We start from the raw sequence: 16,332 nt of genomic DNA on the forward strand, positions 1-16,332 counted from the left end.
CTAGCCATCCTATGCGTGTGAAGTGGTATCTCATTGTGGCTTTGATTTGTCTTTCCCTAAAGATATGAGCATTTTTTTCATGTGCTTATTGGCCCTTTATTTGTATATCTTCTTTGGAGAAATGTTTGTTCAAATCCTTTATTCATTGTTAAATTGAGTTATGTATCTTTTTATTGTTGAGTAGTAAGACTTTTTTTTAATATATATTTGGGATACCAGGCCCTTCCTTATCAAATAAGTGATTTGCAAGTATTTTTTCGTATTCCATGACTGTCTTCTCACCTTCTTGATAGTGCCCTTTGGTGTACAAAATAATTGATAATTTTTATACTGTGCTCAGATTCTATTAAGAGTATAACCTTCAATGAACACTCTTTATGTGGAGAAGGCTACTATGGAGAAAGTCTTGACTATGTGCTGTAATGGTCAAGTGAGAGACTTGGATCAAGTTCAAAATACGAAACCAAACCGGAGATTGTAGGTAGTCATGGTGAGAGGATCTGAAGGAATGGTAACTTAGGAATTTCTGAAATACATATCTTATTCAGAATGACAAAGATAATACTTTAAAACCATATAGACAGTTACTTCGTTCCTCCATTTTGTTATATGATCGATCAAATATATTTCCTAGCCAGGAGCTTTGACCAGCTAAGCTACGGCACCGGCTGATCCAATATATTTAATCTGAAACATTCTTTTGTAGAGATTTGTTAAGAACAGAATATAAATAGGAAATTTTTCTTACCAAATCATGAATCCAACCAAACTCCCTCTTCTCTCCCACCTCTCTTCTTTCCTCTGTCCCAAAACAGTTGTAGAACTTGTATTCTTTTTCCCATAATGACCAAATGAGAACAAAATCATTACATTAATTTTTTTTCAAGCCTGAAACAAACCTCTCTTTAATTCAGTCTAAGTCCCAAGCATCTCAGACATAAATAAATACATACACCTATTTATCGAAACACAATAGGTTTTAATCCTTTTTCAGCTCAGATCCTTTTGAAAATTTGGTAAAAGCTATAGATTCTGTTGCCATAAAAAGCTGCATTTAAGCCAAGCTTTGCTTAAAATGTCAGGTGTTCCCACATCTCTTAGGGTTCCATGGTCTCCTGACCTAAGGAAATGAAATTCATCTACCAAATGGGTATCCTCCATGTAATTTAACTCTTCCAAAGGGGACCTGTCCCCTTGGGAGTTCACTTGATAATCTTCCCACCTTCTTATAAGTGCCATCTGTTCCAGGTGACTCCTGGATCCATATCCTTAGACCTCAGCCTTCTCTGGAGCTGCAGAAATCCCACTCTACCTTCTTCCTGGGCATCTTCCCTCAGGTTACTAATGAGCACATGTTCATGGCAGAATTCAATACTTGCTCTCTGGATCCATGCCTTTCTCATTTATTGGTGAAGTGTCACTTCCTCCCCCTAAGTATATGCTAAGTCTATCTCTTCTCCTGAACACACCTGCAATAGGTCTCTGCTTCTCCTTCTTCCTTGTCCAGTCCTAAAGCTCAGATTTGGAAAGGCACGGCTGATTAGTATCTTCGTACCTGGCACATCCCCTGTTGTTTCCATATACCCACCGCTCGCTAGGCACACCTCACTGATTTCTACTATGTGGACTATTACTTGAACCTTTCCACACATTTGCCCCTCTGCTTGTGATCCTTTTGCCCCCTCTAATTTGTGACTTTTAGTCATGCTTCAAGACTATACATGAATGGCACCTACTTTTTGAGGCATTTTTCTGACTCTCCCTGACAGATTCATTGACTCCTTCCTCTGGGCCATTGTTCCATTCTCTACACACTGCTACCACACCATCAGTTACATTGTCTTACAATTATTGTTCATCTAAGAGACTGTGCTGCTTGAGGGTAACATTTTTTTTTTAATTTTTGTATTTCTCCCCAGTGCCTAGCATAATACCTGCCACTGTAAAGAGCTCAATAAATTGTTTTTAAATAAATTTTTTTAAGAGAGAGAGAAGGGAAAAAAGGAAGAAAGAAAGGGAAAAAAGAAAGATTTTTGTGGTCCCCAAAATATCTAACTCCATGAGCCATACATGCAGAAAATCATTCCTGCCCTTATTGAAATGGAACAGTTGGGTGAAACACCCAGATTAACAGCTCAGTGAAGGAAAAGAAAGAAATTTATGTCTGGTTGAAGCTGACAGTCCTGTTAAGACATAATGAACCCCATTCTTTATCTCTCTGCATTGTGGGTAGAGGGCAGGCGGTTGGAAAATCTGGAAGAAAATCAAGCCAAGACAAGGAGAAGTCAAACATATTGTCACTTCCCACATTCAGGTTTTAAAACACAGAAGTTGGTAACATTTGGGCAGTTGTTGCCAACTCATTCTGAGAGATAGGCTGACTGGGTCTACTCCCAGTCATGGTGAAAACACTGATGCACTCATTCATTTGTCCAGCCACCCACTTGATATTACTGAGGACCCTCTGTGTGCCAGGAACTATCCTAGGTGCTAGAGATACATCAACAAGCAAAACAGATATAATTCGCCACCCTTGAGGGATTTACCTCCCACTGGGGAGATAAGGAGAATATGACAAACGAGTGAATCACACAGCTTAGCTACGCTTCTCTGTGGTCTTCAAGTGACCTGCCTGGAAGCACAGGGCCTGACATGATGCCAGTTGGTTGGTGCTGAGTACTGAGACTTAGTGGTGTGGTCATGGGCAACTGAGGTAGAATCTAAGGGATGCCTGCCATTATAATAATAGTAAGTGTGGATGCTCTTCCCAATGGTTTTCTAAGTTTTCCGTGGTATCAGCTATAACACGACACTAATGTCAGCAGATCACTAACTTAGTTGGTATTGAGAACATTCAAGATCTGGGTGCCAGTTATTTTCCTTTGCCTCAACAAGACTTTGTTTTATTTTTTTTAAAGATTTTATTTATTTATTTGACAGACAGAGATCACAAGTACGCAGAGAGGCAGGCAGAGAGAGAGGAGGAAGCAGGCTCCCTGATGAGCAGAGAGCCCGATGCAGGGCCCGATCCCAGGACCCTGAGATCATGACCTAAGCCGAAGGCAGAGGCTTTAACCCACTGAGCCACCCAGGCACCCCAATAAGACTTTGTTTTAAGCAGGCATGATCACTGTAGAGGCTTGGGGTATTTTACATCACACCAGTAAGCACCAACTTGCCCGTTAGTCATTCTGGAATTAGGAGCAGGCACCTGGCTATATCTCTAACCTTAGGATAATTTTAAATAAACTCCCTTATTTACAAACTTACAGCTTTCGTGTAGTTAGGATAAGATTCTTACCATCATTTGCTGAACTTTTCTGAGTGACTCTTGTGTGTCTCAGATTCACCCCTAAATTATTCCATTTTTATTTAGGTCCACCCAAAATCATCACTTTTTATATACTTATTCTAGGGAGAAGACTGAGAAATATATCCTGGCAGGTCTTGCCATCTGTTGCCTCAAGACATAAAAGGTCAAGATAGATGGGGAGCACATGCATACATTTGCAATGAGAGAAAAGTTATCTTGGGAGCCAGACTAGGGAAGGACATCAGGGCTGAGCTCATTCTTGTTTATGGGGGCTCTGCACATGCCTCCAGGATGGGCCTGCCAAAAGGGGATTTTGAGGGTCCTTGTAGGGGGTGAGGGAAAGAGTTTTGCCATGAGGGGACACAGATAACAGGTCTGTCAGATGTCTGAGGAAGAGAGAGCAGTGCATGGTGGCAGGGAGAGGGGAATGGAAGATGCAAAGATCTCTATCAGGATGAAGAAAGGAAGTGAGGCCATGTGAGCACCAACTGGCATCAGTGGGGTAGCTGGATACTGTGAGAGGCCTTGGGCCTGGATGCAGCCACTGCACGGGAACAATGGGGAATTTAGTGTAGATGACAGAGACACCCAGTCCACACAGCAGGGCGTTAGCCACCAGTCTGTTTGACTGAACGATGCAGGAGCAAAGGGCACGGCTACTCATGTCTTGGAACGGGGCCAAGAGCCATCCAACAAACCCTTATGATTTCTTAAACCCCCAGTTCTTATATAAAACTTTTTAATGGCACCACCATCTATTTTCCTTAAATAAAAAATGTTGAGTGTTTCTCTCACACCCATTGAAGAGGGAAACGAGAGTTTAAATTAACTCCAAATGGTAAAAATTTAATACAGCTCCAGCTGCCTGCAGGTCTCTTCAGTTCAGATCTTTCAATTCAAGAGCTACTCCAGCTGCTCTGTGATCTCATGCACCATTTGAAGGTTGCTGTGCTACTGAGCAGCAGTTTTAAAGCTCATAATGAAAATCACTTGACTTATGCCCTCTCTAATCAACAGGTGAGTCCATTATCTGGTGGTAAAACAAACCAGATAGTCTGAGAAATAATAATTATCTACTTGGAGTCAGAAAAAAAAAAAAAAAAAAAAAAACAACCCTCTGAGGGTCTGAGGATATTTTCCTTGGTCCAGTGCTTTAAGCTTGGGAAAGGCTTTCTGTGGGTTACTTCAAGCTTTTGTCTTCTCATAGGATACCCTTCTGCCACCCCTACCCCATGCCTTTTTGCATCTCAAATGGGGACAAGAATCAGGGTGATAAAAATTTTAACCAACCCACATAGGGAATGTGTTTTGAGTTATTCATGGAAGAAAAGGAAGAGAAGCAATAGAAGGTAGCTGTCTGCGTGTAACTCTTGGGAAAGGGCTTGTCAGATTTCAGGCAGGTGGAAACAAAGCTTAAAGGCTGAAGCATTTTAGGAGACTCAAATTTGGGTGCTAAAACCTAACACCAAACACATTCCAGAACAATCAGATGCAGAACTTCCTGGAAAGCAAAGCTTTCTTAGTTTTGCAATAGGAGTACATTGGTTTGTAGCTGCTTATGGGGACTACATGCTCCTGGTTTTTGATGAACGAGAGGTGATTCGTGAGGTCCCTGGTGGGCAGGGTTTGGTGGAAGAGAATGGCCCAGCGAGTCAAGAACTGCATCAAATATGTTAAGGCTCCCCTGTGGCTCTCAAAATGTTTGCTAGTAAAATACTGCCCTTGACCATAACCATCCCACTTGGCATATGTTTTAGATGGGGAAAGCAATGGGTTCAATGGAATAAAATGAGATAGGGTAGATGTAGCCAGTGTCTATGTATGACCTTTGAGATGGGGGGAATTTGGTAGTAAAGCAGGCTTCCTGATGACATGAGAGGCTGGTTGAAAAAAATTGCCACTTGATTTTTGTACACATTCTAACTGGTTTTTAAAAAACAAACTCTTAAAAGATGGCTATCCTAAGCCAAATTTGCAAATTGTGCCAGTGGAAATGGTCTTCAGTATACTACTGCGCTTATGCCAATTAGATTTTATTTTTTAAGTGCCAGAAGAATGATTTCAGTGACCTCGAGTTGTGTAACAAAACTTTTTCAACTCTTCAAGGCCTCTCTCAAATCTCATTTCCTTGATGGAAATGGTGGTCACCGCCTTCATTATAGGTTCATTTTTCTCACCTCTGGGCTCCTGGAGTATACGGTGGCCACACAGTTTAGTCCTCAGTTATGCATTGCTATTTAGTCATCTCTTCTGATTATGTGTAGTGTTTGTTATGAATCATCAACTCCTTGGTAAGCTCCTTGAAGTCGTGACAATGTTTTCTGTGAGTCTCCATTGCACGCAGCAGTACCGTGTCACTGGGAACATCACCGGGAGTGTCAAAAACCACCTCTGACTGATCGAAACATAGGGCTGTCTTCTTACTAAAGAAAGTGTCTTCTCAGGAGCTATATCATTAATGCCGCAGTCCCCCCTCCCTTGGTGTGAGCAGCCCCCCAACGCCCTACATCTGTCTCGACAGCAATCAACTTTGTGTTCTCTCGTTTGGCACTTGATCCTTAAACGAACAGAAAATTTAGCCTTAGGGAATATGAAACAACAGTGATTGCTAAGAATTCTGGGAATTCCTTTAAAAAAAAAAAAAAGATGACAAAATCCATACTTGTGGGGTAGGTGTTTAAAGGTAATTTTGGAGACCCTGGAGTCCAGTAACAAAGAAGAATCTAGGCTTTAAATCTGGTTTGAAAATACGATGTGTGCCAAGAATAAAGTGGTGGGGAGAAACAATTTGCAGTAGCCAATTGTTTGTTGTTAGCCTGGGTTGGATTAATGGAGGCTTAGACAAAATTGTTTCATCAGAGTCCCCTTGTCGAATGCGAAAATTAGTCAGTATATAAAAACACCAACAGAGTATTTTTTCCTCATGGTGTAGACTCCAGACTTGGTTGGCCAGCACAACCAGAAGTCTGTCTTACTTTTCTCTGTCCCTTTAATGGTCTCTATGTCTCTTTCCTCCTACCACAGGTGGAAAATAAAATCCCACATAATAGTTACGCTTTGGGAAAGCTGAAATAACATATATAGCAACTGAACAGTTATAAGGGAAAAGCACATCATGAATTTAATTCCATTTCCAGATGTAAAATGTCATAAAGAATTTTTTTTCCATACTTGGCAAAATAACAGGAATTTTCAAGACCATTTTATTTAGCTTGGTGGATGCGTGTTTGTGGGTAGGTATCAGAAAGCCTTGCACCTCGAGTGTGCTCTAAATGCTACACATCCGGGCTTTACTGAGATTAAACTACCAAAGATCCACGCTCAGCTAGAAGGTACATGACCCTCATTGAAACAGAGGGGAAATGTGTCCGCCAAATGGTTGAAATGGGTGTGTTTTCAAAGCAAGGACTCTGATCCGTACGGGAAGGTTTCTAACCCAGTGTAATTATTCTCCCGTGGGTACAGACACTAGGATTCTCATCTGTTTCAAAGAGCAGTTCATGTAGTCATTCCACACATTTTTCATTCCGACTTCTCTTTTTCCTTTACCCTTCTATGTGAGACGTTAAGGCCTTTGTAGGAATACCTGGGCATGAGCTGAGAAAGGCTGGCTGGGGGTAGACTCCAAGCTGGTCCTTCCTCTGACTTGAGTAATTCAACCGAATCATACAGTTATAGCTTGGAGAAAGAGAGATGTTTAAAAAAAAAAAAAATTCAAAGTGTGATGTTCCAACAAAGCCGAAGACATTTTAGAGTGAGACGTAAAAATGCATTTTTTTTGCATTTTAGAGTGAGACATAAAAGTGCATTTGGGCATTTTTATGTAAGTAAGTCAGGTTGGTAAGGGTTCCCATGTCGCCTGCTATCATTCCAATACCAAAGGAGCCGTTCCTCCATTGGAAACCTGATTGTACAGATTAACGGATGTGCCCACCTAAAGAGTAACTCCCACCGTGGCCTTGTATGGGCAGGAAAGAGCACTTTACAACTCAGCTCCTGCTTTGTTTAAATTATTAGAGTGAGGGACATGGGAGTACTTTTAGATAATGAGAAGAAAAAAAAATAATTTGAGAAGGCCAATCCGTTTTCTTGAGTACTTTCAGCAGATTGCTAACACAGTTGTAGATTTCGGTCTCAAAGCTGTCTTATATTTTTCAAGGGGAGCTACTGACTTTTTCTTCATGTGGCTAAAACTGCCATTTAATCGAATGATTCAGAATGGAACCTACACTGCCACTCTCCAGTTGCTCTGTGTGAAAACTCACTAAAAATTCGAGATCACACGAAGCAAAATAAGGAATCGCAAAAATTGGAAAAACTACTTCCACTTAAAAAATGCAAGCAATTTCAATGGATCCCTACTTCTCTCTCTCAGAATTTTGTCTTTTTAAAGTGCCGTGTCATAAAAAATATTTGCATGAGTATCACGGGTTATTGCTTTTGTGTTGAAATATCTCAGTCGAGGAGAGCTGTAATCTATGGTAGCTTGGGTTTCTGACCTGCAGGCTTTCCCTTCGGAGCTTTGAGCTAAAATACAGATACACCAACTATGAGAAACAAATGAAAGCTGTCACAGCGTCAGCAGCAAAAACTGGGGGTCAGTCCCACACAAATTATAGACATCTGTATTCATAATTGGCATTCTTTTGGGCCATGCCAGCAGAATGGCAGTGCCAAGAGAGGCTGACAGCTTTAGAAAAGACCAGGTATCAGGTTTAGGTGATAGGAGACACTGATGAGACATAGAAGTTCCTTTGTCGGCAATATACTCCATATGTTTGTTATAAAGCCCGTGACTTCTAGTTTTGGCTACCTCCAAGACGGCACCCTTTGTCAAGACTAAATTTGCTACCTTGAAAACAGATCAGCTCATGAGCTCAGGAGAGCAAGTGGTACTGATGGTTATATGATCAGAAGATCGTTGGCAAAGATGCATACAAATAGTTAACAAGGTAATGGTAAGAAATGTTGACCTTGATTTGTTTAGCTAAGATGTAAAGATTTTTGAAGGTCAAAGGTGTCCTTGTGTAGTGTTTTGGAGTCTAACTGTGTCTGACCCTCTAACATTAAGCTGCTGTGGCCTGCAGTTTTGAAGAGTGAAGCAAACCAGGGGAAAAGAGAGAAGGGGGGAGAACAGGAAATGGAGTGAGGTGTTTCAGGAAGTTGTCAGGGGTTGACTGATTGATTCCAGATGGAAAAGGTCAGCCTTCATGACCCAGGAAATACTCACTAGGGGAAAGAAGTTGGCTTGTGGAAAGGGAAGGCCTGGGAGTGAGACGACGCTGGAATGCACATTCCACTTCCTTTAGTCCCCAAACATTCAGAAACTTTAACTTGTCTGAATAGAATAATATCAGTGTTGTCATCATTCATCAGAAAACAGGGAAGGAAGTTAAATTCAAAGCTTTGAATGGACCAAATGTATCTTCACCTCCATAATGTAGTTCATTTTCTTCCAGAAGGAGAGTGGATGTATGTAAAAATCAGTATTTGTGTGTGTGTGTGTGTGCGTGTGTGTATAAAAACAATGAGCAAACATGTCCTGTTTTGCATGCTGAAGTTGGAGGATTAAATTCTGTACGTTTTCCCAGTTCCCTTTAATTGACAGACTCTTCTAGATATCCCACAGCCCAAGATATTTGAAATATTAAAAATGGGAACTTGCCTTGTATCTATATATATACACACACACGCACATACATTTGGACATAATTTAAAATCTTGTAATAAATTTTGCAGACACTGAAATAATTCAGGTTAATTCCCTTGCTGTCATGAGAGGCCAGCGCTAGCCAGCAAGAGATTAAAATTTATTTCCATTGTTAATAGAAAATAATGAAGTGCATCTGAACCATCAGGGTATGTCATTCGGGAAATGTTCACTTTGGAACCGAATCTCACTCCACCCAAATGGACAATGATGAAATCAGCTGGCTCGAGAAAGCCCCATATTTTGTGGCAGGAATGCATGAGGAGCACGAAAGTACAGTATGACAAGAAGCTTGTGGAATGAATTAAAATGGTCTCAGAGAGAATGCTCTCTCTCTCCCCATAATCCTCAGACAGACTGGGGTTCCCCTCCCTGTGCCTAGCACAGCTCATTAGCAATTAAAGCCTGAAGCGCCCTCTTGTTTCTAGGCTTTCTGGAGATGGCAGCTACGTCAATCCATTCACACACAATTCATAAAAGTTACCTGATTCCTCTTGTTTCTCCACCTTCTCCTGTTATTTTCAGAGGGTAAGCGCATGCCAAGGTGAATGCCTTCAACCCTCATACTCCTCTTAATCCCATGCCAGGAGCCTTGGCTTCTCTCTTCCTTTGACTATGATGCCATCTTGTGCTTGCCCTGACAAGGCCTTGGGCCTCCAAGCACTCGTGGACAGCGACAGACGTCTACATCTTATGGTGGCCTCCGTACGATAGGAAATTTCTGAAAGCATTTTCCCCAGACTCTGAACATGTTGACATGGGACAATCCAGATCCAGAGCTAGACAGGGTGCACCCCTGAATTATGGGCTATTGACAATCATTTTCTGAATGACAATGGAGATTCCGTTAAGTTCCTTTTGATGTCACAGAGAGGTGGGGACACCATACCTGTAGTGTATTCACAGGAGAGGAACGGAAATATGGGAGAGACACATAGCTGACTGGGAACACGTTCTGTCATCTTTGAATCTCCAGGGCCTGATATAATACCCAACATGTTGTGGGAGTTCAGTGAATGCTTTTGGGATGAATGATTGAAACCCGCTGATGTCTGTGGAAAATTCCTGTATGCTACTCTCATGCCCATGGGACCAAGGTTAGGTGAAATATTTTGGGGACTCATGCTTTTAAGGGTTCCCCTGAACCTCTAATATATTAAAATATGTATTTTAAAAAATTAAAAGCTACCATCTAAAACTCCATTGAAGGTAAAAAATAAAAAATTCAGAAGGGTTTCCTTGGGGTGGGGGTTAGGGAGTGGGGAGGATTGACTGAAAAGGGACACAGGATAACTTTCTGGGGAGATGGAAATGTTCTGTACCCTGATGTCTGTCTTACCTGGACGTACCTGTCAAAACTGTGCAGCTACGATTCGTGCATTTCAGTGTATGTAAACTTCACCTAAAAAAAAAGGATGGATTTATTATACTACCCCATTCACTTTGTTTGCTTGAAATTACTCACAGTTGAAAATTTTAAATGCCATCTAATGAATCTTACTTCACATTAGAGATAAAGTAGAACCGAGGTTCCCCTCACCTTCATTTAATGAGAAGGAAGGGGTGGCAGAAAAATTATAAGTAGAATATCAGCAAATTTAATTTGGGAGTAGACAGGAAGAATCATTTTTAAATACAGCTCTTCATTACGTACCTATTCAATGCCTTTCCTCCAGAGGGGTGTGTATGTGTGTGTATGAAAATGTATATAACAAGTTATTTCCTCTAAAAAAATTACATGCATAACAGACACAGACTCATGTCTAAGACAGCCCATCTTCCTGGGTCAAGTAGGTAGTGGGTGCACTCAAGTCCACCCACCTCTTCTATACTTTCCCAACTGCTCTGGCCTTTCCTGACCTCTGCCTCTTGGAACTACAACATACACGTCGAACTCTACTTGATCACCCAAAAGCGAGCTCTCTGAGGATAGGGGCGCAGCCTTGTAACTTCTGGTATCCAGCCTGTGTGTCTGCCTTTCCAGAGCCTCGCTCAGAGCTTACACTACGGAAGGGGCTCAATGAGTAATGTCACCTGTCCTGGTGACAGGCCAAACAAGGCAGAGGGGAGGCAATTAGGGGGGAACTCATCTCCATGTGGCATGCGCCAGGCCCTGCACCTAGGGCTTTACATGTAATATCCTATTTTATCCTTAGTTTATTTATTGAGCCCTGGAGATAGTCATTGTTGATTACGTTTTACACATGCGAAAAATGGAGATTAGAAAAGGTGAGGTAATTTGTCTCACGTTACCGGGTGGCAAAACAGCAGTTGTGGTGTTTTTAGTTCTCTCTGACTCCCAATCCACGTTCTTCCACTGCCCCACACCCATCTCTTCCCTTTTCTCTGCCTAGATTACTAAATATCCTACACTTTCAACACCGAATTCCAGCAAATTCATCTCCTCACCAGAAATCGGAGCTTCTCTGCCACTGCTCTCTAGTGGGTGGGGACAACCCACCAATGGCTCCTCAGACCCATCTCTGTGCCCAGCATGACTTCAGCAGGCATTAGAAGTGCGAGAACCCATTCCCAAGTGGGAGACATGTCCTCCCAGCTGGTGTTGCGGTCTTCCCTTCCTGAGTGCATACAGTTGGCTCCTTGGCGTGACCACAGCTCTAGGGTCAGCTGGGAATGGATTGTCCAGGTCTTGTAAGAGAGAATGAGGTTTTTAGAACCAGCAGGCAGATGGCCAGTTGCCCCACTCCATCATCAGGGCATGCCTTGAACTCAAATAAGTAACAGCGTCCGAGTGAAGTGTGGCCTCTTTTTCCAGGAAGTTCGGCCATAATCACAGGGGGAGGATGACCTGATGAGATGCCGAGGGCATGGCCCTGGCCCAAGATTCTGTTTCATCTCTTATTAGCCATAGGGAAGTCTGGCAAGACAGTAGACTGCGACTTTTCCTACATTATGTACAGCTAACTCCCCCCGCCCCCTGCCAATTTTTTACTTTAAATATGCAGGTTGTGTTGTCAACAACGGTGAACGTGGATGGACATGTGCTGGCTGTTTCCGACAACATGTTTGTTCATAACAACTCCAAGCATGGCCGGCGAGCAAGAAGGCTGGACCCATCAGAAGGTGAGGCTGCCTGTCATCTGGGCTGAGAATGGGCCAACAAGTCAAGGTCCCCACCATGGTCTTGGTTTGAATTTTAAATTTCTCTCTGGGCGGGCATGGAGAAAGTACACAAGATCATGTGGGTTTTAAGTGAAGTTGTAAACACTGACTCCTGCCTGTTCTGTTGCAACCCCGCATGCCTCCCAGCCGGCACTCCGGCCTCTGTGCATCCCTGCCTCTGCCCTCCAGTCCTGTGTTTTTCTTTTTGCTCGACGGGCATTGAGGCAAACCTAGGCCTATGACATCTTAGTTAAACAGGAACATTACAGGGCAGACGTGTATGAATAAGTGTCAGATGTGCCCTTAAACAGATTGTGGCCGGAACAAAACAATGTGCAGAATGAAATTGACACTAATTGATTTTTGTTTGCTTGGACAAGAAGAAATCGTGATCTGCTCTGGGTACTTTTCCATGCACATTAAAGTCGTCAGAAATACTGGTAACTGTTCAACTTCAAGTTGTCCAGAAAATTAATGCATATCAAGGAAGATAACTGACAAATACCTGAGTAAATTCCATCTTTTACACTCCCCAACTCACTGGGGTAGTAAGGCTTTATAATATAGGGTGAATGGCTAACCTAGGCTACTATTTTAGTGTGATGTTTTGCTGTATACTGCCCACCAGCTCCCAGCTCGGCTTGGCCCTTAAAATGTGTCTTGTATCAATTTAAATAGGAATTAATGAACTGAAAGAAAATGATTGAATCAGTAAAGAATTTGGAGTGGTGTTAATTCTCCCACAGTGGGCACTGAAAGGGGAGAAGAAAATCCCAGGGTTCAGAACTAGGAACCCATCCAGTTTCTTTTGACTGATTGGATGTGATTGACTGGCTGTTCAAAGGGGGCTCATGTTTTTGGAGTCCTGCCAAAGTTCTCCTCCACCTTTGACCCTGTCAACTTTGGAAATGGAGTGATGGATTGACTTTAGTTATGGCCTGAAAACCATATTGGGTTCCTGTTGGGATGCAAAGTCCAGAGGCCTTGAACATATGGAAGAAGAGGGGGGGCTAAATCTGTCCTACAAAGTTAGGAAAGTGATTAGAAATTGTCTCTTGATAGAGTTGAAAAAACCCCCAACTATGATAGATTTTGCTTTCTCCTTCTCTCTAGCACATTAGCAGGCCTTGTAAATCTTAATGTCTTGGGGCAGAGGAGGTGGGGAGAGAAAAGGGATTTACACATTTCCAGTGTAATCAACTTATAAAAATATGGGGAAAAACAACACAGTTTTAAAAACACTCCTTGCACAATTAGTTAAGTGTTCCACGTTTTCATACATAGTGGTCAACTCATTAGGCTTTAATGACCTGGTGAAAACCAACAACCAATTAGGGAATGATGGCAAGTCAGCAAAGCTCGACTTGAACCTGGAATAACCAACAGCTTCCAAGAGCAGCCAATCCCCAAAACTTCAGATTTCAACCATCAAAGGACAGCCTTGACTTTTTCTTTTCTATCTTCTTAGCTACCCCCTGCATCAAAGCCATTAGCCCAAGTGAAGGCTGGACCACAGGAGGAGCCATGGTCATCATCATTGGAGACAACTTCTTTGATGGCCTCCAAGTGGTGTTTGGGACCATGCTTGTATGGAGTGAGGTAGGCAAAGGCTACTTGCTTCCCTGATTTTCTTTGGCCCAAAGATGGTTTTGATTTGGGGAAATGTAATTCCTGGAGCATCAGTGACATGAATGCACATTACTGAGTACCTACTATGAGCAAGGCACCAAGAATTAAGACATGTAAACTACACTTTATTGTAGGCATGGATCCCTTAAAAAGATAAATATTTATTGCACCACTGTTTATAATTGTGAAAAATTAGAAACAGCCTAAATATTGAATAATAGGAGAATGGTTCAATTCCACCATTAAAAATTTGGTTTTGAAAAAGTTCTAATGGCACAGGAGAATATATTTATGCTATCGTGCTTAGTGAAAAAAAAAATCAGGACAATGGTGTCTACAGATATAAAATCTCATTATATAACAGCCATCCACAGAAAAGTCTTGGAAACTCACCAGAATTAACAATGGCCATCTCTGGGTTACACAAGGCTAATATTTTTCTTCATATTTTTCTGTAATTTCCTAATTTTGTAAGGTGCATATGTTCTAGTTTCATAATGAGAAAACCAACAAGACATTACAAAAAGAAAAGTAACAGTCACTACATGAGAGAGTAGCAGTGTAGGAAACAGGGAGGGAGTGAATATAGGGATGGGTCCTGGAGGTGGGGGAAGTCTTGGGCTGTTGGGAAGGCAAGGATCTAGACAGGTTAAGTTGCGAGGAAATTCCAGAGTGGGAGGGAGAAATGTGAGAGAGAGGGACAGGGCCTTTGGTGCCATGGGTACAGCCAGTTTGTCCCAGGTGGTGGGGGGGTTGTCGTTAGAGATGCTCCTGTCCTCTGTAGCCTCAGTGATAACTTGTATAAGAGGTATTTTATTTCTCTGCCTGTTCATTCCTCAGCTAATAACTCCTCATGCCATCAGAGTGCAGACCCCTCCTCGGCACATCCCTGGAGTAGTGGAAGTGACATTATCTTATAAATCCAAACAGTTCTGCAAAGGAGCTCCAGGGAGGTTCATTTACACAGGTGGGTGAGAAAATGATCCAAGGGAGACAGGCTCCTGGTTCACCTTTGCTCTACTTCCCAGTGTCTCCGCTTTATAATGATTTTACCTTTCTAGGTCTTTTTACTAGTGTGGGAAGAATGGACTGAATGATAGGCATTGAATGGGAGAAGTGTAGACTTGGTTTTAAATTTTATTTTATGCAATCAATTTCTGAATGGGAGATGATCATGGGAGCTCATTTCATGAGTGCATCTTTATAAATTTGACTCGGCTAGAACCATGCTAGAACAGACTTTTATCTAAGCGATCAGATAAAAAATTAGACCAAGTTGCCAGATATCACTGAATTTTCTTGAAAAGGATCCGTAAAAATTGCCCAGTGGTGCTGCAGAGTGATTCAAATTGCTTTAAAATTTTATGAAAGTAGGAATTATCTATGATTTCAATTTTTGTTGAATTTTGTTGATTATTTGTTTAAAATTTGTTGAATATCTACTTTTTCTAGGTGGAAGGTATAATGACTTATGAGACACGGTCCCTATTTGGAAATGTAGAAATTTTTTAGAGGCAATGGTATATTGCACAGAACAGCTGGGGAATTAGAATATTCAAAATGTTTCCTGTTTCCAATGAATGGAATATGAGTTACAGAAAGACAGAGTTTAGTGTGGACTAGGGTAGACAGAAGGGTTTTCAAGGAGGAGATGGAAATCAAAAATTATTTCTAGGGGTGGGGAGGATTTGAATAGTTGAAGAAGAAGGAAGAATGTCCCAACTATGGGAATCTCATGTGCTAGAGCCCAGTGGGTAAGGTGAGCATGTGTCTGAAGGAGAGAGGGCTGGTTTACAGCTGTGGCAATGTACTTGGGTAGAACTTAGACCACAACTCAGCCCACATGAGTGAAGAATGGGAGGGAAGGAAAACATAAAACAGCCTAAAAGCCCTATAGGGTACCTAGAATGGTCAAATTCAGAGATGGTACATCAAATGGTGGTGCTCAGGTGTTGGGGTAGGGAGAATGGGAGTGTTGTTTAATGGGAATAGAGTTTCAGTTTTGCAAGATGAGAAGTTCTGGAGATTGGTTGCACAGTGTGAAGGTACTAACTAAACTATACACTTAGAAATGGCTTTGGATGGTAACTATTGTCATGTGTGTTTTACCACAGTTTTAAAAAATGAAAAAAAAGAAAAAACCACACCACAAAGCCTAGTATGGGAATGAGACTTGATTCGTAAGACGACATCAAGTGTTTCCATGCAATGGAGAGTAACTCAAAGGGGTTCTCGTAACAAACACAAATGCTATTGATATAAAGATTGAATTAGTCAGGATAATGATTGAAGATGGGAGGATCAACTAGGACATTGTACTTTGAAGGAGAAAATGAGGGCTATGGACAAGGAAATATATAAACTTAGAAAATATATCAGGGACACTATGAAATTCTAATAATATTTTATAGTGTCTTCTCTCGTTTGGATCCAGCCTCCCCTTCTTGTTTATGTGTAAATGCCTGGATAGATATCACTGAGGGTAGATGAGGAGGGTAATTTTTAGGTATATTTATTTAAAATTTCATCTTTGAACTTTCTCTCTTGAGATAGATGC

At 41.7% G+C, this 16,332-nt stretch overlaps 1 protein-coding gene across 3 annotated transcripts in view; it reads left to right on the forward strand.

Moving 5' to 3' along the window:
* Nucleotides 1–16,332, forward strand: part of LOC111155241 (early B-cell factor 2) — a 188,648-nt gene that overhangs the window by 137,363 nt on the left and 34,953 nt on the right. For all 3 annotated transcript variants that reach the window (XM_022515354.1, XM_022515362.1, XM_022515356.1), the window contains 3 exons: nt 11,990–12,107; nt 13,615–13,745; nt 14,616–14,742. In XM_022515354.1, the coding sequence (XP_022371062.1) occupies nt 11,990–12,107; nt 13,615–13,745; nt 14,616–14,742 (376 nt within the window). The remainder of the gene's footprint in view (nt 1–11,989; nt 12,108–13,614; nt 13,746–14,615; nt 14,743–16,332) is intronic.

Source organism: Enhydra lutris, unplaced genomic scaffold (genome assembly GCF_002288905.1).
Source record: "Enhydra lutris kenyoni isolate GAN:26980312 unplaced genomic scaffold, ASM228890v2 scaffoldscaffold3, whole genome shotgun sequence".
Lineage (NCBI taxonomy): Eukaryota > Metazoa > Chordata > Mammalia > Carnivora > Mustelidae > Enhydra > Enhydra lutris.